This window comes from Myotis myotis, unplaced genomic scaffold, assembly GCF_014108235.1.
Source record: "Myotis myotis isolate mMyoMyo1 unplaced genomic scaffold, mMyoMyo1.p scaffold_m19_p_12, whole genome shotgun sequence".
NCBI classification, from domain to species: domain Eukaryota; kingdom Metazoa; phylum Chordata; class Mammalia; order Chiroptera; family Vespertilionidae; genus Myotis; species Myotis myotis.
In genome coordinates, this window is record NW_023416316.1 from 47,304,272 (window position 1) to 47,326,797 (window position 22,526).

General features: G+C 38.2%; 1 protein-coding gene across 14 annotated transcripts in view; it reads left to right on the forward strand.

Moving 5' to 3' along the window:
• The window catches only part of JAK2 (Janus kinase 2), a 103,865-nt gene that overhangs the window by 11,954 nt on the left and 69,385 nt on the right, over positions 1–22,526 (forward strand). For all 14 annotated transcript variants that reach the window (XM_036331048.1, XM_036331052.1, XM_036331050.1 and 11 more), the window contains one exon: positions 20,435–20,685. In XM_036331048.1, coding sequence (XP_036186941.1) covers positions 20,460–20,685 — 226 coding nt within the window. In that variant the 5' untranslated portion in view covers positions 20,435–20,459. The remainder of the gene's footprint in view (positions 1–20,434; positions 20,686–22,526) is intronic.

The window sequence follows — 22,526 nt, forward strand, 5'->3', positions numbered from 1 at the left end:
TGTTAATCAACTATATTGTTGGTAAGGCTTCTGGACAAACGGTAGGCTATTAATAGTTAAGTTTTTGGGGATTCCAAACTTAAATGCAGATTTTTGACTGCACAGGGATCAGCACCCTAATTCCTGTGTTGTTTAGAGTCAACTGTATATTTTATTTTCCAAGTTACTGTAGGTGATAGTTTCGCCAAACTTTCCACTACTATATAACAGATCTCCTTCAATTCAGCCTTCAATAGTATTTTCCTCACTTTCCTTTAAGCCCTCTTCGATAGCCTCCTTGAGATTTAGAAGGCTTCCATTAAATCTCCTCAAGGCCCTTTCTATCTGTGAACACAAATGTCAGATGGGTCCTCATCTCTTCTTGTCTATGTTAGAACCCCTAACTCAGGGGTTCTTATCAGAATTACCTAGAGGGCTGGTTGAAACACAAATTGCTGAGTTTCTGTTTCAGTTGGTCTGGAGTGGGACCTGAGAATCTGCATTTCTAACAAGTTCCCAGGTGATACTGCTGATGTTGGTTTGGGGACCAGACTGAAAATCACTGATGTAAACCAGGGTTGGCAAAATTTTTCTAGTAAGGACCAGATAGTCAATATTTTAGGCTTTGTTGGTAAGATTGTCCCTACTGCAACTGCTCAATGCTGCCTTTGTGGTGCAAAAGCCACCAAGGAGAAGACAAAAATGAAAGGATTCAAAAGCTTTATTTACAAACAGGCAACTGGCTGAATTTGACCTGTGAACATTAGTTTGCCAATTCCCAATTTAGTACCATTCATTACTTGACACATTTTCTTCATGGTACTGCTGCATTTTCTCCTTCCCTTTAAAGCAGGGGTGGGCAGACTTTTTGACTTGAGGGCCACAATGGGTTCTTAAACTGGACCGGAGGGCCGGAACAAAAGCATGGATGGAGTATTTGTGTGAACTAATATAAATTCAAAGTAAGCATCATTACATAAAAGGGTACGGTCTTTTTTTTTTAGTTTTATTCATTTCAAACGGGCCGAATCCAGCCCACGGGCCGTAGTTTGCCCACGGCTGCTTTAAAGCAAAGCTCTTTGTCTCTTCTTTTTATTCTCTCAAAAATTTTATCTACTCTGAACAGGTGGCATTTTATTTTATTTTGAAATATATTTTATTGATTTTTTACAGAGAGGAAGGGAGAGGGATAGAAACATCGATGAGAGAGAAACATCGATCAGCTGCTTCCTGCACACCCCCCACTGGGGATGTGCCTGCAACCAAGGTACATGCCCTTGACGGGAATTGAACGTGGGACCCTTTGGTCCGCAGGCCGACGCTCTATCCACTGAGCCAAACTGGTCAGGTGGCACTTTAAATGTTTTAGAATTCAAAAAGTAGTGAATATCTCTGTAATGTAATTTTGCGTGTGTAGGACCATAACTAGGTTATATAGAAGAGGAATTGCTGATTCAAAAGCTATGTTATTAATTTCAATAAATATTACCAAATTGATCTTCATAGAAATGCCAGCTCATACTTTTCTACACCTGTTTTCAGTTAGTTTGATATTTGTCAATTTGAGATGTGAAAAATGGAATCTCATAATTTTAATTTGCTTTGAATTTTTCTTTTCTGAGAACTATTCACTCATATCCTGGCCCATTTTCTGTCTTGATTGTTGACCTTTTACTTTGATTTTAGAAGCTCTTTCTCGACTAAAAAAATAGCTCTGTGTTTGTGAAATGAATTGTAAATATGTTCCCCAGGTTATCTTTTTATCTTTTTGACTCTGTTTATAGTGTGATTTTTTTCCCTCATGCATACCTTTTTGTTTTTATGCTATTCTTTTTGTTAGTCATTCTTTTTGTTACAAAAAAATAAATAAATAAATCCTACTTATGTCCCTGCTTAACCCTGAAATTCTATTTTGAAAATCTCTCATTTTCTTGATTTATCTGGAATTTATATATTGGTGCAAAGTATAAGATGGGATCCAACTTTTTTCCTTCAGATGGTTGTCTAGTTGTTCTAACACTCTTTGTTGAAGAATCCATCTTTTCTCTGCTGCTGTGAAATAGTAGTGTTTTAAATTATGAATATAGTTAGGTCTATTTTCAGACTCTGTTTTGTTCCAACATTGGCTGCTGTGAAACTGTACTGTGATTTCTGAGTCAGGGAATATTTCTATATTGGTATTTAAAAATTACATTAATTGGTAAAAGGGGCAAAAAGAATTGCAAGTGTTTCTTATGACTGACAGAACTTCCTTAATGAGTTTTAAACCTTTCTGGTTGTTTGTGTATAGTGACATTTAAATATAGTCTTAAATGAATAGGACCATCCTGTAGGGTCATCATTCACTCAGTCATTTATTCAGCTGATAAGTCAGTCACTCAAGCCACTCACTCAGTGGGTCAATTGTTTACTTAGTAGTCACTCAGTTTGTCAGTCACTCACCCACCTACATACTCAAGCAATCCCTCAGTGTTTAATCAATCACTCATTAAATAAACAGTTAATGTAATCAATTACAGTGAGGCCTTGACTTACGAGTGTCCCGACTAACAAGTTTTTCGAGATACGAGCCATTTCTCGGCCCATTTTTGCTTTGAGTTGCGAGCTAAAATTCAGGTTATGAGCCACCTTCAGATACCCCACCGCTAGTTGGCGCAGCGGTTGTCACAGTGAATGCCACAACATCAGCCCAGCATCACGTGTCTCACTCGTTCACTATTGATTTGACATACGAGTAATTTGAGTTACGAGCTCCATCACGGAACGAATTAAACTTGTAAGTCAAGGCCCCACTGTACTCAATAAATACTTACTTGGTGTCCATTTTGTGCTATGCTAAGATTAAAATGTAAGCCATAGGCCCTGGCCAGTTTGGCTCAGTGGATAGAGCGTCGGCCTGCGGACCAAAGGGTCCCACGTTCGATTCCGGTGAAGGGCATGTACCTTGGTTGCAGGCACATCCCTAGTGGGAGGTGTTCAAGAGGCAGCTGAATCAATGTTTCTCTCATTGATGTTTCTAGCTCTCTGTCCCTCTTCCTCTCCCTTCCTCTGTAAAAAATCAATAAAACATATTTAAAATGTAAGCCATGGATATCATTTTTTAATGTCTTCATACTATTTTATTGGCTATGTATACCATGGTGTATTTATCAGATCCCTTTAATGTCATTTTCCATTATTACTAACTGTTTCAGAGAATTCTTAGATACACATCCTACTGCAGTGCTTTTGTCCTCTTTAAAAGGAACAATTCTTAGATATTCTTTTTTAATATTCTTGCCAACACTATTGCCAATCTTAATTTTTGCCAGTGTGATAAGGAAGAAACAATATTTCATTTTTATTTACGTTTCTTTCATTATTAATGGTGTTGACCATGTCTTCATTTTAGGAAATATTTGCATTTGTTTTATGAAATGCCTATTAATGTTCTTTATTCATTTTCTCATTGATTTGTAAGGGTTACTTATATAAATATAGTAAACCTTTGTGGCATATGTTTTTTCCTCAATTAAAAAAAATTTATTATGATGCTTATAATTTTATGTAGTCAGGTCTATCAGTCTTTATTTCCTTTATTTTATTTTTTACTTAGATGTTAGGTTTGGAAAGGATATACATGTGCAAAAGAGTTTTTGGTAAAGAAATAATTGAAGTGGATGTATTTAAAGAACCAAAGAAATGACTGAAAATGTCCAACTTCAAATATGTAAGGAGAGGAGTCAGAGAACAATAAGAAGAGCTAACAAAAATGATTTTTAAAGAGAGTATACAAACACTTGAAATTATTTTGTCATTTTGAAAGAGTAGAATACAAATATAAAGAGAAATGAAATAAAGGCAGATATAGTCATTGCAAAAATTGTTTCCTAATAGCAGTTATTCTAAATTGAGGTAATTTTTTAGATTTTGTTATGTTTAGTTTTAATTTTCTTTCTTTAATTTTGAGCATATGTTTTCTTATGGTTAATTTTTGTAAATATTTCATATGTGCTCAAAATATATTTTTGGTGGAAGGTTGTAATAAATATTTCTAGTATTGTCTTTTATCAGTTTGTGGAGCTCTTTGTATATTGGAAATATTCCTTGTTTGACAAATGAAATGCAAATATTTTCTGCCAGTCTGTCTTTTGGTTTTGTTTATAATTCCTTTTCTCTAGAGAAATTAAAAATTTAATATTTTTCTTTATTGTACAGGTAAAAAACTTCATTGATTTCCGTGTCATTAGTGTGTATAAAGATAAAGAAACTTGTTATGTAAGATTGTAGGGAGAAGGGCAGACCAAGGGAAACTGTCAGTGCATTTTCTGCCTAAGGCATTGAAATTCAAGTGGGAATAAAAGTCACTTTATTAGCCAAAGAAAATAAGGACTCAGGCAATTTATGTGACTTTTATTATATGGATTTTGGGTTTTTTCAGTTTGCATAAGAAAGTTTTTTCATTCCAGATAGAAGTCATCTCAAAGGTTCTTTCAGTATTTTAATTCTTTTATATTTTACATTAAATATTTAATTTATATAAACTTTATTTTTTACTTAAATATAGGTTTAGCATGTTTTCTCTAGTTGTATTGTCAGTTATGTTAGTGCCATTTGTAAACACATATACTTTTCCTAGTGTATCAAAATATTGTTATATTCCTGTACATTCTTGAATTTATTTTTAGATGCTGTTTTGGTCTACTGATCTGTCTATGTGTATATCAATACTATTTTGGTTTTAAATGACTATCAAAAGCATTCAAACAGAATTTAACAGGATTTCTATATATTTTTTAAATGCATAATTTGCCTTTAGTCTTGTTTATAAGAGATACACATGTTTATGTAATAAATGAGATTCTTATATTATTCCAGACACTCAATGTTCCTCTTCATTAATCCAAAAGGGGTTCTTTTGTGCTATTACAGCTTTTGTAGGTATATTTTAGATGAAGAAAGAGTCTGTATGCACAAATAACAAAAGATTGCTGTTGTTTTAATCAGATTCACAAGTATCTTTTACTTTAGCATACCTTCTAAGTTTTGGATGTAAGTATATAGCACCTCCCCTCCTACAACCAAATTATTTTGGTTTTAAAACATCCCAAATTCCTGTTTTTAAAATATTTTAAAAATTGATTTCATAGAGGAGGGGAGAGGGAGAGAGAGTTAGAAACATCAATGATGAGAATCACCAATTGGCTGCCACCTGCATGCCCCCTACTGGGGATTGAGCCCGCAACCTGGCATGTGCCCTTGGCTGGAATTGAACCCAGGACCCTTCAGTCTGCAGGCCGATGTTGTATTCACTGAGCCAAACCAGCTAGGGCCAAAATCCCTGCCTTTACAAAATTTATCCATGGCTTTATACTAAATGTGCTTAATAGTCTCTACTATTTCTGACTTTATAAAATGTTTAATGTTTATATTCAATGAAATGTGCAGCATCATAGATTAGATCGTGTGAATATAAGATAAAAACACTTAAAAAGCTATCTTTTTAAAAAACCTTTTTGTGCTAAATTAATTTTCCTGCTGTATCTAGAATCTATTTTTCTTACGCTGTGTGAGGTGGACATTCCATTTGACAAACCAGAAATGATCACTCTCTCTTTAAAGACCATACAAAATACATATGAAAAAAAAGGGAAGACATTTGGTTTGTTCAGTTTAATGTAAATTAATTTTCAAGCAGAAATTGAGGAAGAACAAGTTCTGAACTAATTAGCCAGTAGAGCTGAGACCATACATATCATCTCCTTTTCTCCTTTTGTTCTGTTTAATAGCAAAATTATATAGTGTGGTAGCTGAAGCTGATGTCGTTTATGTCCCACCCTTAAACCCTATCACCTTCTTTGTGCTTTAGCAAACACAAATTCTGTTAGTATTTGCATCTCTACCTGCTGACTTTTTTTTCTTGGCACTATGGGAAGCCATGCTTCCAGTGCTTGTGGCAGGCCAGAAATGTTGTGGAATTAACACTATTGGGAGCAAGCCCTCACTCAACCAGTGAGTAACTCTCAGGGGTTTGTACTGTATAAATACTATAGTGATCCCCTGGGTGGAATAATTCTAGATGTTTTATACTGTTTCCTAGAGCTTTTCCAAGGAGTTAAGCCTGCTGTGGTAGCTAGTGTAAGACTGCAGTTTTATTGGCTGCCTTCCCTTCCCTGTATCGCTTTTTTCTTTTTTCTTTTTTTTCAACTAAATCTTTATTGTTCAGATTATTACATTAACCTGTATCGCTTCTTTATTTCTCTCTTCATGTTACCTAAATTTCAAAAAAACTAGTGTTTCACTGAATCCTGTACCAGGTTTTGCTTTTAGGAATATTTAAGACAGTATGTCTTTGGTGGTAATGTAACCAAACTTTAGTGAGAAGTTTTACTTTTTAAAAGTAGTTTCTGTTTTTCAACATATATGAATTACCATATATTTTAATCCTCACTGCCTATATGTTTGGGGGGAAAAATAAAAGGAGGGAAAAAAAGCAAAAAAAACCCAAAAACCTGAGCATTGTCTTATAAAGGGTGAAGAGAAGGGAAAGTACTGTTGGGGTCCAGGCCCAGTAGGTCCAGGGGTTCCCAAAGGTGTGGATTGGGTCGGCGAAGAAGGAATGACATGGAGACAGACAGCATTCAGTTGATTAGCAGCCTATCCAGGATCTCTAGCCAGGTTCTAGCCAGGTTCTCTCTTTATTCTCCTGTTACACCTGTATTTATACCATTTGATTTTAATCCTATCCATTCTATTCCAAAGGTTAGAGCGTTTGTTATCTCCATTCCAAGGTCACTACTCTATTGCTCTGTTAAGCTACAAGGAAGTAAATGAAGGAGATTATCCTAAGTAAAGATTATGTAGCTTAAGCGTGATTGTTCATAGTTAAGGTGATTAACTACCTGCCTGGCACTTAGTTAAGTGGTTTTACTGATTTATTCCCTTCCTTAGTCCTGTTAATCCCTAACTCCAGGGGAAAATCCCCACCTGGGGAAACAACCTTTCTCAGAGAGGTGACCTTGGTTAAAACACACAGCACTAAAAATGGGAGCAAACATATTAAGAACAGTATGCCATATACGCCAGGTCCCTTGAAACATATGCTGTGCAGATGTTTCTTCCCTGCAGCGACTGTGTCAAGCAGCAAGGATGGACTGGCTTCCGGCAAAGTACTAGTCTATGGGTGAGATTATTTCAGATAGATTGTCTCATTTAATCCTTACAATATTTATGAAATAGTGGATGTTATTTTTTTTTTTAAAAAAAGAGATTAGGAAACTGAGGCTCAGAAAGATTAAATAATTTCTTCTGAGTAAGAGCATAGAGATCAGGATTCAAATCCAGTCCTATTTCAACTTGGGTCCTAAAGCAAAGGCTATATTCTCCCTTTTCTCTTTCCATTTTAATATTAAAATGTTTTTTAAAAAATATATTTTATTGATTTTTTTACAGAGAGGAAGGGAGAAGGAGAGGGATAGAGAGCTAGAAACATCGATGAGAGAGAAACATCGATTTAGCTGCCTCCTGCACACTCCCTACTGGGGATGTGCTCGCAACCAAGGTACATGCCCTTGACCCGAATCAAACCTGGGACCCTTCAGTCCGCAGGCCTACGCTCCACCCATTGAGCCAAACCAGTTAGAGCTTAAAATGTTTTTGAAATATTCTTAACATACAGGAAATTAGAAAAAATAAAATAATTCAGTTATCTATATTTACCTTTTAGTTCTAATAACTTTTGGCCACTTTTTGCTTTAGATCTTTTTTTTTTGAGAAATAAACATTATAGTTACAGTTGAAACTCATCTACCTACTCTTACTCTGATATCTCTCCCATTTACCACACCAGAGGTAACCACTAACTTGTAGTATCATTTTCATGCATATTTTAAACTTTTACTACTAAACAAATTTTTAATCCCCACTTATTTTTATGACATTAATTTAACCATGATATCCATTTAGTTCATTTAAGTTTATGAATAGTATAGTATTCCCATTGTATGAAACTCCACAATTTACATATAATTTTTACCAACTGATGAACATTAGAGTTATTTGTCTTATTATTATTACAAATAATGCTACTTTGAAAATTATGCACTAGTATATTTATTTCTCTAGAGTTATACCTAGAAATGAATTGCTTGATTGTAAAATAGGTATATCTTTAGATTAATTAATGCAGCCTAATTAATCTTCCAAACTAGTTGTCTGAAGGGTTCTTCTCCTCTACATCCTCTCTATGATACTTGGTATTTTCAGACTTCTCAATTTTGCCAACCTGATGGTTATGATTTAGTATCTTATTTTAATTTATATTTTCTTTTTACAAGTGGGATTTATCATCTTTTATGCTTATTTATCTATTCATATATTTTTTTAACCCTTTTAAAATTGGGGTTTCTATTGCTTATTGATTTATATTTTGCAAACTTCTTTGAGTTTGTAGCTTGGCTTATAATCAACAAGAATTAATGCATTTTGCACCTGTCAAATTGAGAAAAATGTCTTTTTTTTGGTTAACTTTTCTGTATGGTTTTATCTGTCTCTTCTAAGTACTGTATACCATGATTTAAAAAGATTCAGTCTGATGTTCTTTGTCTTTTATAGGGTGGGCTTAATTGGCTTATTTATATTTATTGTATGTATTGACATTTGGACCTAAAATTTTTTTACTATCTTATTTTTTTGTTTGTCATTGTTTTTCTTTTTCCTTCTTTTTTTTTTAATTGCTTAAAGTATTACATATGTCTTCTCCCCCCTCCCCCCCATTGACCTTTCCCTGGCCACTGCCACCCCCCCCAGAACAAGCTCCTACCAACCCAGTGTTCATGTCCATTAGTTATGCTAATATGCATGCATACAAGTCCTTTGGTTGATCTCTTACCGCCGCCCCTCCACCCTCCCCTACCTTCCCTCAAGTTTGATGATCTGTTCAGTGTTTCTCTGTCTCTGGATCTATTTTTGTTTATCAGTTTATGTTGTTCATTATATTCCACAAATGAGTGAGATCATGTGATATTTATCTTTCTCCAACTGGGTTATTTCACTTAGCATAATGCTCTCCAGCTCCATCCATGCTGTTGCAAATGGTAAGAGTTCCTTCTTTTTTACCGCAGCTTATTATTCCATTGTGTAGATGTACCACAGCTTTTTAATCCACTCATCTGCTGATGGGCACTAAGCCTGTTTCCAAATCTTAGCTATTGTAAATTGTGCTGCTATGAACATAGGGATGCATATATCCTTTCTGATGGGCGTTTCGAATTCCTTGGGATATATTCCTAGAAGTGGGATTACTGGGTCAAGTGAGAGTTCCATTTTTAATATTTTGAGGAAATGCCATACTGTTTTCACAGTAGCTGCACCAGTCTGCATTCCCACCAGCAGTGCATGAGGGTTCCTTTTTTCTCCACATCTCCTTGCCAGCACTTGTGGTTTGTTGATTTGTTGATGATAGCCATTCTGACAGGTGTGAGGTGGCATCTCACTGTCGTTTTGATTTGCATCTCTCAGATGATTAGTAGCTTTGAGCATGTTTTCATATGTCTCGTGGCCTTCTGTATGTCCTCTTTTGAAAAGTGTTTATTTAGGTCCTTTGCCCATTTTTTTATTGGACCGTTTATCTTTCTTTTGTTAAGTCGTTTGAGTTCCCTATAAATGTTGGAGATTAAACCCTTGTCGGATATAACATTGGCAAATATGTTCTCCCATGCAAGTGGGCTTTCTTGTTGTTTTATTGATGGTTTCTTTTGCTATGCAGAAGCTTTGTATTTTGATGTGTTCCCATTTGTTTATTTTCTCCTTAGTTTCCATTGTCTAGGAACTGTATTGGTAAAGATATTGCTACAACATATGTCTGATATTTTGCTGCCTATGGATTCTTCTAAGATTTTTATGGTTTCCCGTCTTACGTTTAAGTCCTCTATCTATTTTGAGTCTATTTTTGTGTATGGTGTAAGTTGGTGGTTTAATTTCATTATAAAGATCATACACCATGACAAGTAGGATTTATTTCGGGGATGCAAGGCTGGTACAATATTCTCAAATCAATAAATGTGATACATCACATAAACAAATTGAGAGACAAAAATCACATAATCATATCAATTGATGCAGAAAAAGCATTTGACAAAATCCAACACCAATTTCTGATAAAAACTCTCAGCAAAATGGGAATAGAGGGATCATACTTCAACATGATAAAAGCCTATATGACAAACCTACAGCCAATATCATACTCAATGGGCAAAAACTAAAACCATTTCCCTTAAGAATAGGAACAAGTCAGGGATGTTCACTTTCACCACTCCTATTCAACATAGTACTGGAAGTGCTAGCTATAGTGACCATACAAGAAGAAATAAAAGGCATCCAAATTGGAAAAGAAGAAGTAAAACTGTCATTATTTGCAGATGACATGATATTGTTTCCTCCCTTCTTATGGATTATAAATCTTTCTTTTAATGGTTGCCTTTAACATTTTTTTTTATTTTTAAAGTTTTATTCATTGATTTTAGAGAGAGAGGAAAGTGGGAGAGAGAAACATCAATTTGTTCTTCCACTTATTTATTCATTCATTGGTTGACTCCTGTATGTGCCCCGGCAACCTTGGCCTATCAGAACAACACTAACCAACTGAGTGTGATTACCTTTAGCATTTTTGACATATGTTTAAATATAAGCATTTACAACAAAGTTCTAAGTTATTTAGTAAATGTCCTACTAAATAGGCAAGGAGGAATCAAACCCCTTCTACCTTATTCTAATTTAAAGTTTCAGCTTCATGTGTTTCTTTTTTAACAGGGTGTTATGTTTCTTTTCCATTTAAAAAAATTTTACCAATACTTTATCAATTTTGGTGTTTGCTGTTGTAAGTAAATGCTCTCTGTCTGAATTCTGTTTTCCTCTCATAAAAGTGTATCTATTAATAGTTCTTTTAGTAAGAGTCTGTGGGTGGTTTAACATTTTGTCTTCATATGGCTTTGAATGTCTGAAAATGCCATCTCTCCCCCTCACCCCCTCTTGTTTCCTGGATTATTTTCTGTAATCAATTGGAAGATATTACTGCATTATAATCTAGTATTGATTGTTGTTGAGATGATGCCAGTTTAATTTTTATTCATCCTATATAATAAAAGGCTAATATGCAAATCAGCAGAACGACCAGTTGCTATGATGCACACTGACCACCAAGGGGCAGATGCTCAATGCAGGAGCTTCCCCCTGGTGGTCAGTGCACTCCCACAGGGGGAGCACTGCTGAGCTAGAAGCCAGGCTTATGGCTGGTAAGCGCAGCAGTGGTGGCAGGAGCCTCTCCCACCTCCACAGCAGCACTAAGGATGTCCAGCTGCCAGGGAGTAAGCCTAAGCCATCAGTTGGACACCCCCCAAGGGCTCCTAGACTGCAAGAGGGTGTAGGCCGGGCTGAGGGACCGCCCCCTCCCCCCAGTGCATGAATTTTGTGCACCGGGCCATTAGTTTGTAAATAATCTCTCACTTGTCTTTGGTAGCTCTTCAGTTTTTTCTTTATGTATGATGTTCTAAAGGTTCTGTAGTTTGCCTATAATGTATCTAGGTGTGAATTTTTGAAATTTATTTTAGTCCACTTAACTCCTGATAATATCTTCATTTGATTTTGGAAAATTTTCAGCCATTATTTCTTTCAATGTTTGTTCTTATTTGCCTCTTAGATGCATTCTGGGGCCTCACAATCCTTTCTTTATGTCTCTTAACTACATTTTCAAAGAATTTTTTTAATTAAAAATATGTTTTTTATTGATTTCAGAGAGAGGAAGGGATAGGCACATCAATGCTGAGAGTGAATCATTTATCGGCTGCCTCCTATACAACCTATACTCAGGATGGAGCCAGCAACCTGCACGTGCCCTGACAGTATCAAACTCTGATTTCCTGGTTCCTGGGTTGACGCTTAACCCCTGAGCCATACTGGCTGGGCTCCTGATATTTTCCAGATGAGTAATCTGAAAACACTCTTATTAGGAAGTGCTAGATAAAATATAATAAAATCCTTTAAAAAAACCCTTTTTATAGGGAGAATTTTGAACATGCAAAAATGTACATAATAGTACAATACACTAGTCACTCAGCCTTACTAGCTTATAGTTAATTCTGTGCCATCTAGTTTTCACTACAGTGAAAAGCACATCATAGACTTATTTCTTTCATTAATAGTTCTGTGTGTATCTCTAAAATATTAGAACTCTTTTATTAATAAGAAGATAATCATAATTCCTTAATTCTTTAAATAATTCAGCAAGTAATCAAATTTCTAATTCTTTGATATATCATAAATGCTTTTTCTTTTTTATAATTTTTTAAAACCAGGATCAAAATAAGGTCCACACATTACAACTTTACAATCTCTATTAATCTGTTTGTTTCCTGCATTACTTCTCTTTTTCCTTTTTTAACCAGGTTGGTTAGTTTCCCACAATCTAGATTTTGCTGGTCACAGCCTCATGGCAAAGTTTAATGTGTTTCTCTGTTTATATATTTTCAGAAAACATTTTCTTACGTATTCCTATCTTACTATTTCTACTTCTTCAGCTAATTGCCTTTCTGTTTAGAAACCATAATTAGTTCCTTAGTGCTTTGTAGGTGACTAATTTGTAAAAACAAAAACATTGCCTATAGTATAATGAGGATTATTTGTTACAGAGCCAAGGAGTATCTATACTGTTATTTTCACCCCCTTTCAAGTTTTCTTCCATTAGAATTGCCTTTTTCTTTTCTGTCACTGCTTTCCTTATTATATCATCTGTAGGTGTTTATGTTTTGTTTAGCTTTGTTTTCCAATCCATCTTAGCAAACAGACCAGCACCACTTTTTTCTCAAGTCTTTCAAAGGCCTTCTGCTCCTGCCTGAGGCCTGCTGCCCAGCTGTTATCATACTAGTATGCCTTGACTTTACTGCTTTCCAGGTTTGGATCTATTTTTTGGACCAGTTGTTATACTTCTTAATTTACTCCTTTGGTTTGGTATGTTATAGCTCAGAAAAGTAACTTGTTAAATGCTGCTTTTGGGGTAAACTTTGAATCTTCAAATGTTTGAAAATGCTTTTTTTTTCCCCTTCTGGGTCAAAATTCTAAGCTGTAAACTGTGTATGAGATTAGAACATTCAAAATAATGATACAAAATAAAAAGGAATAGCCATCCTTACCTTTCAGATCCTTTTCCTATAGGTAGTCTTCTTTTAACTCTTAATTGCCAAATCCAGTGGATTCGTTTCCCTTTTTTCTTCTATTTTATTTAACCTCTTAGTAGTACTTAATAACTCTCCTCATAAAACTCTCTACTCTTCTTTATTTAAAAAAGAGAGCCTTATTTTTATTAAAATATACATACAAAAAAGCACATGAATCTGAAGTATACATAGAAGAATGAATTTTTATAAAATGAATACTTACAGTTTTTCTACTTCTCTGCCTATTTCTTTGCAAGAGTCGGCTACATTCCTCTCTATGCCTGTCTTTGTCAGTTCTTACTAGCTTCAAAAATTTGTTGTGACCGCAGAGATTTAGTTTCTGATCCTCTTCTCATCTTATACCTTATATCAGGATAACATTGCAAGACTATGATATAGCTTCCTTATTTTTGCCTGATTACTATGAAATCTGTTTTAAAATTGTCCACATTGTTTTCCTTCAGATAAAGAGCTTTTGAGGCAAAGGGTTATATTTTTCTTTGGGAAAATGTTGAATGAGTAAATGAATAGACGTAAATTGAAATGAAGGCAGATAATATAATGATATGGGGACAGAAAAGTGATGGAATGCATTTAGACTAGAAAATTTGACATGAACAAATTTTAAATTTCTAAAATTTCTCATAAACTAACAAATATGGTACACTTGTGTTTTATCTAGGTCTTAGTTGAATTATTCCTAAAATACTTCTGTAAAGACTTGGGGAAAATATAAGTATGTATGGTATAATGGCATTTTATCTTGTTTTGTCAAAAATTCATAAAGCAGCATTGTATATTTTACCGTATCACTAGGAAATTTCTATGTCACAGATTATTGTAGTATACTTTCAAAAATAGTCTCCTTTCTGGATATATGCACCCCCATGTTCATAGCAGCACAATTCACCATAGCTAAGATCTGGAAACAGCCTAAGTGCCCATCAGTAGATGAATGGATTAGAAAACTGTGGTACATCTACACGATGGAATACTATGCTGCTCTAAAAAGGAAGGAACTCTTACCATTTGCAACGTCATGGATGGAACTGGAGAGCATTATGCTAAGTGAAATAAGCCAGTCAATGAAGGAAAAATACCACATGATCTCACTCATTCATGGATAATAGAGACCATTATAAACTTTTGAACAATAATAGATACAGAGGCAGAGCTGCCTCAAACAGATTGTCAAACTGCACCAGGAAGGCCGGGGAGGGTTGGGGGGCAGGAGGTAGGGGGGTAAGAGATCAACTAAAGGACTTGTATGCATGCATATAAGCATAATCAGTGGACATAAGACATTGGGGGGTAGGGGAGGCTAGGGGACTGTCTAGGGCGGGGGGATAAAATGGACACATATGTAATACCCTTTGTAATACTTTAAGCAATAAAATAAAAAAAAAATGGAGAATGAAAAAAAATAAAATAAAAATAAAAAAATAGTCTCCTTTCTCTTAACATTAAAGTTTTAAGTGATTTTTTTTCTACTTTAACTTTTTACAAAGAATAATATCGGAAAATGGAAATCAGCATTCACATAAAGAAAATATAGCTAAATTCCAACAAATTAATTATAATAAAGTCTAAATATTATAAATGAATACAAAAGTATTTATAAACTGTATAATAAATTTGTTTAAGGTTAGCTCAGAGGCTAATTAATGAAGTAATTTTAAAAAATGTATTTTTATTGATTTCAGAGAGGAAAGGAGAGAAGGAGATAGATAGAAAAATCAGTGATGAGAGAGAATCATTGATAGGCTGCCTCCTGCATGCCCCCTACTGAGGATCGAGCCCACAGTCTGGACATGTGCCCTGATTGGGAGTTGAACCGTAACCTCCTGGTTCATAGTTAGGCACTCAACCATCTGAGCCACACCAGATGGGCAATGGGATATATTTTTGTAAAATTTTTATTTCAGTTAAAATAATTTTTTTAATCCATACCCAAGGATATGCTATTGATTTCAGAGAGAGAGAGAGAGAGAGAGAGAGAGAGAGAGAGAGAGAGAGAGGAGAAACATTGATTGGTTCCCTCCTTTACCAGGGATTGAACCTACAACATGCCCTTGCTGGGATTGAACCCTTAAGCAACCTTTTTGGTGTACGGGATGCCGCTCTAATCAACTGAGCCATCCAGCTGAAGTAATTTTTAATAGTATATAATAAAAAAATTCTACTTAATGAAATGAATAATATAGATATAAATTAAAGGAAGTATTGCTGACACCAGAAAATGTGTTTTTAGGTAAGGGTCTTTTATATTTTAGATGAAGTGTATAGTAAATCCAGTTCTTAAACTACCCAATAACTTAAAAGTAGGTGAGGCTAAAAAATAATTGATGCCTTCTGTAGTTTACTTTTTAGTTGTCATCCCTTTAGTGTTAGCTGAGCCTTTGAGGAATGTTAGAGATACAGAGAGACAGGTACATTAATATAGCACCCCGATACTCTAGTTTTCAGCCAATGTTTGTCATTACCATGGAAAATTATATTTGATTAAGAAAAATCTGAGACCTTTTTTAAAATGAAATCTTTTAAAAGATTTTAAAAAATTGATTAGAGAGAGAAAGAAACATCAATTTGTTGTTCCATTTATTTATACATTCACTGGTTGCTTCTTGTATGTGTCCTGACTGGAGATTGAACCCACAACCTTGGTGTAGTGGGACAATGTTCTAATCAACTGAGCTACCTGCTGGGCCTGAGGCCTTTTAAAAAACAGTACTTGCTGAAAAGTAGATCCAAGTTCTTATCACTGATGATATTTGTTAGACATGATGTTCCTAATATCATTGACAAGAAGCTTGAATTGGACTCTGCCCTTGTGCAATTCATGTTATGTAACTTTTCTTGGCTGTGCCCTTACTTGGATGTTTGATTATAGTTTAGAGAGGTATTGCATTAGATATAATTGGCCAAATGTACACTTGAAAATATGTTTCAGTAGCCAAATATCTGGTAGAAACCAACTAACCTAAAGTACACCTGAGGATAGATAAAGACGAGAAAAGTTTGTTCGATGCTAACAGGTATCTGGGGGGATATGTTTAACATATATGAAAAAATGCTGAACAAAATACTAGCATATTGAATCTAGTAATATTTAAAAAATAATAAATCTTTTTTAAAATTCTTTATTGTTGAAAGTATTACATATGTCCCCCTTTTCCCCCCATTGACCCCCTTTAACCTACCCCCCTTCCTCCTTCTCTTCCCCAGGCCTTCAGTACCCTATTGTCTGTGTCCATGGGTTATTCAAGGTCTTTGGTTGATTACCTCTCACCCACCCATCCTCCCCTGTCTTCCCTCTGAGATTCCGCACTCTGTTCCATGCTTCCATGTCTCTAGGTTCATTCCGTTCATCAATTTATTTTGGTACTTAGATTCCACATATGAGTGCAATCTGTATCTATATAATAAAGAGCCAGGGTCATAATGACTGAAGGCTCAACCAGACCGTAAGTCAGTGCTGGGTTGCCCTGGTGACCCAGCATTGACTGGGGCCGCTGCGGGCACTCCGACCCAGCACTGACTGCTTAGGGCAGTGGTTGGCAAACTCATTACTCAACAGAGCCAAATATCAACAGTACAACGATTGAAATTTCTTTTGAGAGCCCAATTTTTAAAACTTAAACTATATAGGTAGGTACATTGTTATTAACTTAATTAGGGTATTCTTAAGCTGGCCTTTGCTAAAAACAATCTGATTGAGGTACGTTCGCTGAGGTCGACCCCTTCCAACTCTCCCATCCACACTCGTCTTGTATACTTGTTTCGTCTATCACCTTTCGTTCATCCTCTCTATATGTCCATACCATCTCAACATAACTAACCACTGCACAATGAGACTGCTGACTGACTGGCTCACTCAACTCGTGCATGAATCGCGCACCCCTCCCCCGCGCTGCATATCCCGCGGCTGTGTCTCCCGTCGCCCCATTGACCGACACCCCCCACTTCTTCTAACGCCACTTCTTCAAAATAGACTCGCCCAGGCTGAAAAACGACTTCTGCGCATGGGCCACGAAGTTTCAATTGCATTGTACGTGCGTGCCTGCACGTGGTATTTTGTGGAAGAGCCACACTCAAGGGGCCAAAGAGCTGCATGTGGCTCGCGAGCCGCGGTTTGCCGACCACTGGCCTAGGGGGCTGTGGATCAGGCCTGGAGAGAGGCCTGCAGAGAGAGAGGCAGGGTCTGATCTGTAGCCTCTGTGACAGCTGTTGATCAGAACTTGCCTCCCCTTCTCTCCCGGCCTGGCCAACAGCCACGCCTTCATTTCTCTCCAGGCCTCCACCAGGGCTGCTGATCAGCCCCGCCTTTCTGATCAGGTCCTGTTGATAGGTCCAGAGACGCTGACTGGCATAGAAACTGACCAATCAGAACCAAATCTGGGTGAATGTAAGGAGCCAATGGCTGCCTAGGAGGCGGAGCTTTTGATACTGACTGGCATAGAAATTGACCAATCAGAACCAAATTGTCCAGAGGAGGGCAGTTGGGGGCGAGATCAGGCCTGCAGGGGAGGGCAGTTGGGGGCAAGATGAGACTGGCAGGGGAGGGCAGTTAGGGATGATCAGGCAGGCAGAGGCAGTTGGGGGCAATCAGGCAGGCAGAGGCAGTTAGGGGCAATCAGGCAGGCAGGCAGAGGGGTTAAAGGCAATCAGGCAGGCAGGCGGGTGAGTGGTTAGGAGCCAGCGGTCCCAGATTTTAAGAGGGGTGTCCGACTGCCGGTTTACCTCTGTGGGATCGGGCCTAAACCGGTGGTTGGACATCCCCCGAGGGGTTCCCGATTGGAGTGGGTGCAGGCTGGGAGGAAACAGCCATCAGCCCCTCACCCATCCATCAGCCCCCGCCCTGGTCCGTGCATGAATTTCGTGCACCTGGCCTCTAGTGTATGTGTATATATATCTATGTCTAATATATTAAGTGTCTGACCTTTTGACCGTTCGACTGGTAGCTATGACGTGCACTGACCACCAGATTCAGGTAGGAAGAGAGTGAAGGGGAATAAACAAAAGGAGTCACCCTCCTTTTAAGGAGTGGTCCTGGAAGTATAATCCAACAACTTTCATTTAATCTTATTTGCTAACTAGAGGCCCGGTGCACAAAAATTTGTGCACTCGGGGGGTCCCTCAGCCTGGCCTATGCCCTCCTGAAGTCTGGGACCTCTTGGAGGATGTCCACCTGCTGGCTTAGGCCCGCTCCCTGGGGGATCAGGCCCAAGCTGGCAGTCAGACATCCCTCTGGCAGCCCAGCAGCCCTCAGGGGATGTCCACTTAACAGCAGGGAGCAGAACTAAGCTGCAGTCGGACATCCTTAGTGCTGCTGAGGAGGCAGGAGAGGCTCCTGCCACCACCGCTGTGCTGGCAGCCATCAGCCTGGCTTGTGGCTGAGCAGAGCTCCCCCTGTGGGAGCGCACTGACCATCAGGGGACAGCTCCTGTGTTGAGCATCTGCCCCCTGGTGGTCAGTGTGTGTCATAGTGACCAGTCATTCCCAGTCGTTCTGCTGTTAGGGTCAATTTGCATATTACCTTTTTATTATATAGGATAGAGGCCTGGTGCTCGGGTGGGGGCTGGCTGGTTTGCCCTAAAGGGTGTCCCAGATCAGGGTGGGGGTCCTGCTGGGGTGCCTGGCCAGCCTGAGTGAGGGGCTGATGGGTGTTTGCAGGCTGGTCACACCCCCTTCAGGGTGGGGCCCCCACTGGGGTGCCTGGCCAGCCTGGGTGAGGGGCTGATGGCTGTTTGCAGCTGGTCACACCCCCTTCAGGTTGGGGATCCCCACTGGGGTGCCTGGTCATCCTGGGTGAGGGTCTGATGGCTGTTTGCAGGCTGCTCAAGCCCCCAGTGGGGACCCTCATCCCATGGAGGTTTGGCCAGCCTGGGTGAGGGGCTGATGGCTGTTTTCAGGCTGGCCACACCCCCTTTAGGGTGGGGGTCCCCACTGGGGTGCCTGGCCAGTCTGGGTGAGGGGCTGAGAGCCATTTTCAGGCTGGCCAAGCCCCCCCAGTGATGGAAGCTCCCAGCCTCTCCTTTTTTTCTTTTTTTTTTTAATTCTGGGATTTATTTACCTTCTATAATTGAAACTTTGTAGCTTTGAGTGGAGCTCAGAGCTGGCCAGGGCAGGGCGGGAAGCTTGGCTTCCTCCATTGCCAGGGGCAATCCAAGCCTCCTGCTTGTTCCAGCTCCTTGGCCATGGCCAGCTGAAAGCAGGTATCTGGGGTTTATTTATGTTCTATAATCGAAACTTTGTTGCCTTCAGTGGAGCTCAGAGCTGGCCACAGCAGGTGGGAAGCTTGGCTTCCTCCATCACTGGGGCAACCAAGCCTACTGCTCGCTCCAGCTCCGTGGCTGCCGGTCACCATCTTGTTTGGGTTAATTTGCATATAGTTGCTCTGATTGGCTGGTGGGCATGGCTTAAGGCATAGTGAAGGTATGGTCAATTTGCATGTTTGTCTTTTATTAGTGTAGATACTGGTTCATGTGGCCATCCACCTGTGGGGAAGTACAGTGTATTGTTTTGTTTTCCTCTCCTCAACAAAATTGGGCTTCAGTATCAAGGAAGAAGGAAAAATGCAGATTGGGCATGTATCAATTATCCTAAATGATATAACTTCTCAAATTCTATACTTCTGCCCAATAACTTACTGAACATATTTTGTATTTTTCTACTCTTCAGCAGTTTCATTCTCTTGGAATGTTTTTCCTCTTCCATCCATTTAAATCCAATCCATTGTTCAAGATCAGTTTTAAATATTAACTCCTCTCATAAAAATCATCAATTAATCCTATAGTGAAATGTTGTTTTTCTCCTCCAGACATTAATAAACATTTGTCAGAGTAATTCATTTGTTAAGAAATCATGTTGCGCCGAAACCGGTTTGGCTCAGTGGATAGAGCGTTGGCCTATGGACTCAAAGGTCCCAGGTTCGATTCCGGTCAAGGCATGTACCTGGGTTGCGGGCACATCCTCAGTAGGAGATGTGCAGGAGGCAGCTGATCGATGTTTCTCTCTCATCGATGTTTCTAACTATCTCTCTCCGTTCCTCTCTGTAAAAAATCAATAAAAATATATTTAAAAAAAAAAAGAAATCATGTTGCCTTCTGTGGGCTACAACTGGTTTTCTCTGTTTTGTGTTACGTATTTATATTATGTTTCCTCAGTTAAATTGTAAACTTTACAGTTTTATAGTCCTTGTCTACAGGAAGTTTATAATCTTGATGTTTTTCACAGTCATTGATTAACTGTGTTGTTTTCTCTTACAGGAAAATGTTCTGAAAAAGACTCTGCATGGAAATGGCTTGCCTCACAATGACAGAAATGGAAGGAACATGCACACCTCCTATGCATCAGAATGGAGATATTCCTGGAATTACTGATTCTGTGAAGCAAACAGATCCAGTCCTTCAGGTGTATCTTTATCATTCCCTTGGGAAAACTGAGGGAGATTACCTGAAGTTTTCAACTGGGGAATATGTTGCAGAAGAAATTTGTGTTGCTGCTTCTAAAGCCTGTGGTAACTATTAAAAATATTTTTTCTGTTTATTAATAGATGATTGCTTTAATTATGCTACTCTAATATAACATACACGTAGAACATGCATAAAACATGAGAACATCACTAGAGTAGAATTTAAGGCAAATCTGCCTTGGTCTAGTCCTATAAACTGAATTTTTGTGTTCCCCTTTAAATTTATGTTGAAATCTATTCCCCCAGTGTGATGATATTTGGAGGTAGGGCCTTTGGGAAGTGATTAGGTCATCATGGGGGTTCCTTCATCAGTGGAATTAGTATCCTTATAAAAAAGACTCCAGAGAGCATCTTTGCCCCTTCAGCCATGTGAGGAATAGTAAGAAGATGAACTAGAAGATGAACCATCTATGAACCAGGAGTGAGTCCTTATTAGAACTTGAATCTGCCAGTGCCTCGATTTTGTACTTTCTAGCCTCTAGAACAGCCATGGGCAAACTACGGCCCGCGGGCTGGATCCGGCCTGTTTGAAATGAATAAAACTAAAAAAAAAAAAAAGACCATACCCTTTTATGTAATGATGTTTACTTTGAATTTATATTAGTTCACGCAAACACTCCATCCATGCTTTTGTTCCAGCCCTCCGGTCCAGTTTAAGAACCCATTGTGGCCCTCGAGTCAAAAAGTTTGCCCACCCCTGCTCTAGAATGATGAGAAATGTCTGTTGTTTATAAGCCACCTAGTCGATGGTATTTTAGTTATAGCATTCCAAATGGATTAAGACAAAAATTGGTACTGAAAAGTGGAGGAGGGGGGAAGATGTTATAACAAATACCTAAAAAAGTGGAAGTGTCTTTGAAATTGCATAATGGGTAATGGAAGAGTTTTGAGTGCATGCTAGAAAAAGCCTTCATTGTTGTGCAGTCTGGTGAGGACTAAGAAAGAAAAGAAGAGAGCTGTAGAGAAAGCCTCAATCTTCTTAGAGAATACTTAAGTAATCATGAACAGAATGCTGGTAGAAATATGGATGGTAAAGGCCATTCTGATGAGGTCTTAGATGCAGATGAGCAACATGTTATTGGAATCTGGAGGAAAAGTGATCCTTGTTTTAAGGTGCCAAAGAACTTTCCTGAGTTGTGTTTGTATTTTACTGTTTTGTGGAAGGTAGAGTTTTGTGAGCAATAAAATTGGATATTTACCTAAGCACACTGTTCAAAGTGTGGTTGACAAATCTTGACTGCTGCTTACAGTAAAATGTTCGAGAAATGACTTAAAGATGGAATTGTTAAACAAAAAGGAAGCAAAACTTGAAGATTTGGAAAATTCTCAATCTGTCTTGTGAAAAATGAGAAAGTGGTGTCTAAAGAAAACACTATTTTATAATTAGTGTGGATCAGCCATAGCAACAGGTGCCAGGAGCTATTTCCTAAGACAATAGAAGGATGACATTAAAAGCAATTTAGAAATCATCTGGGCTGCCCCTTCTTTAGCAAGGGCCTGATGGCAGAACAATTTCAAAGGAGGAGCTGCCAAATCTTGGTGACCTCCTGCGTGCTTCCTGGTGCTGCCTCATATTGAGGGTTCCTCTGGTGCTCTGCAGTGCTGAGCTCCCCAGCTGCCCAGGTTTAGCTCTGGTAGTCCTCAATGCAGCAGCTGCCCCTCTGTAGGTTGCATGCTGCAAACTTTGGTAGAGTAAGCTGTTTCTACCAGCTGAGAATGCACAGGCCCAGGGGCATGGCTGCCTCCACCTAGATTTCAAAGGATGGAGTCACCCAAATCCATGGGGCAGTGCTTCTAGAGCCTTGGGGGCCCAAACTCTGCCAGGCCTAGGAATTACAATTTGTCTCTTAAATTTGTAACAATCTAGTTTGAATTAATACCACCTT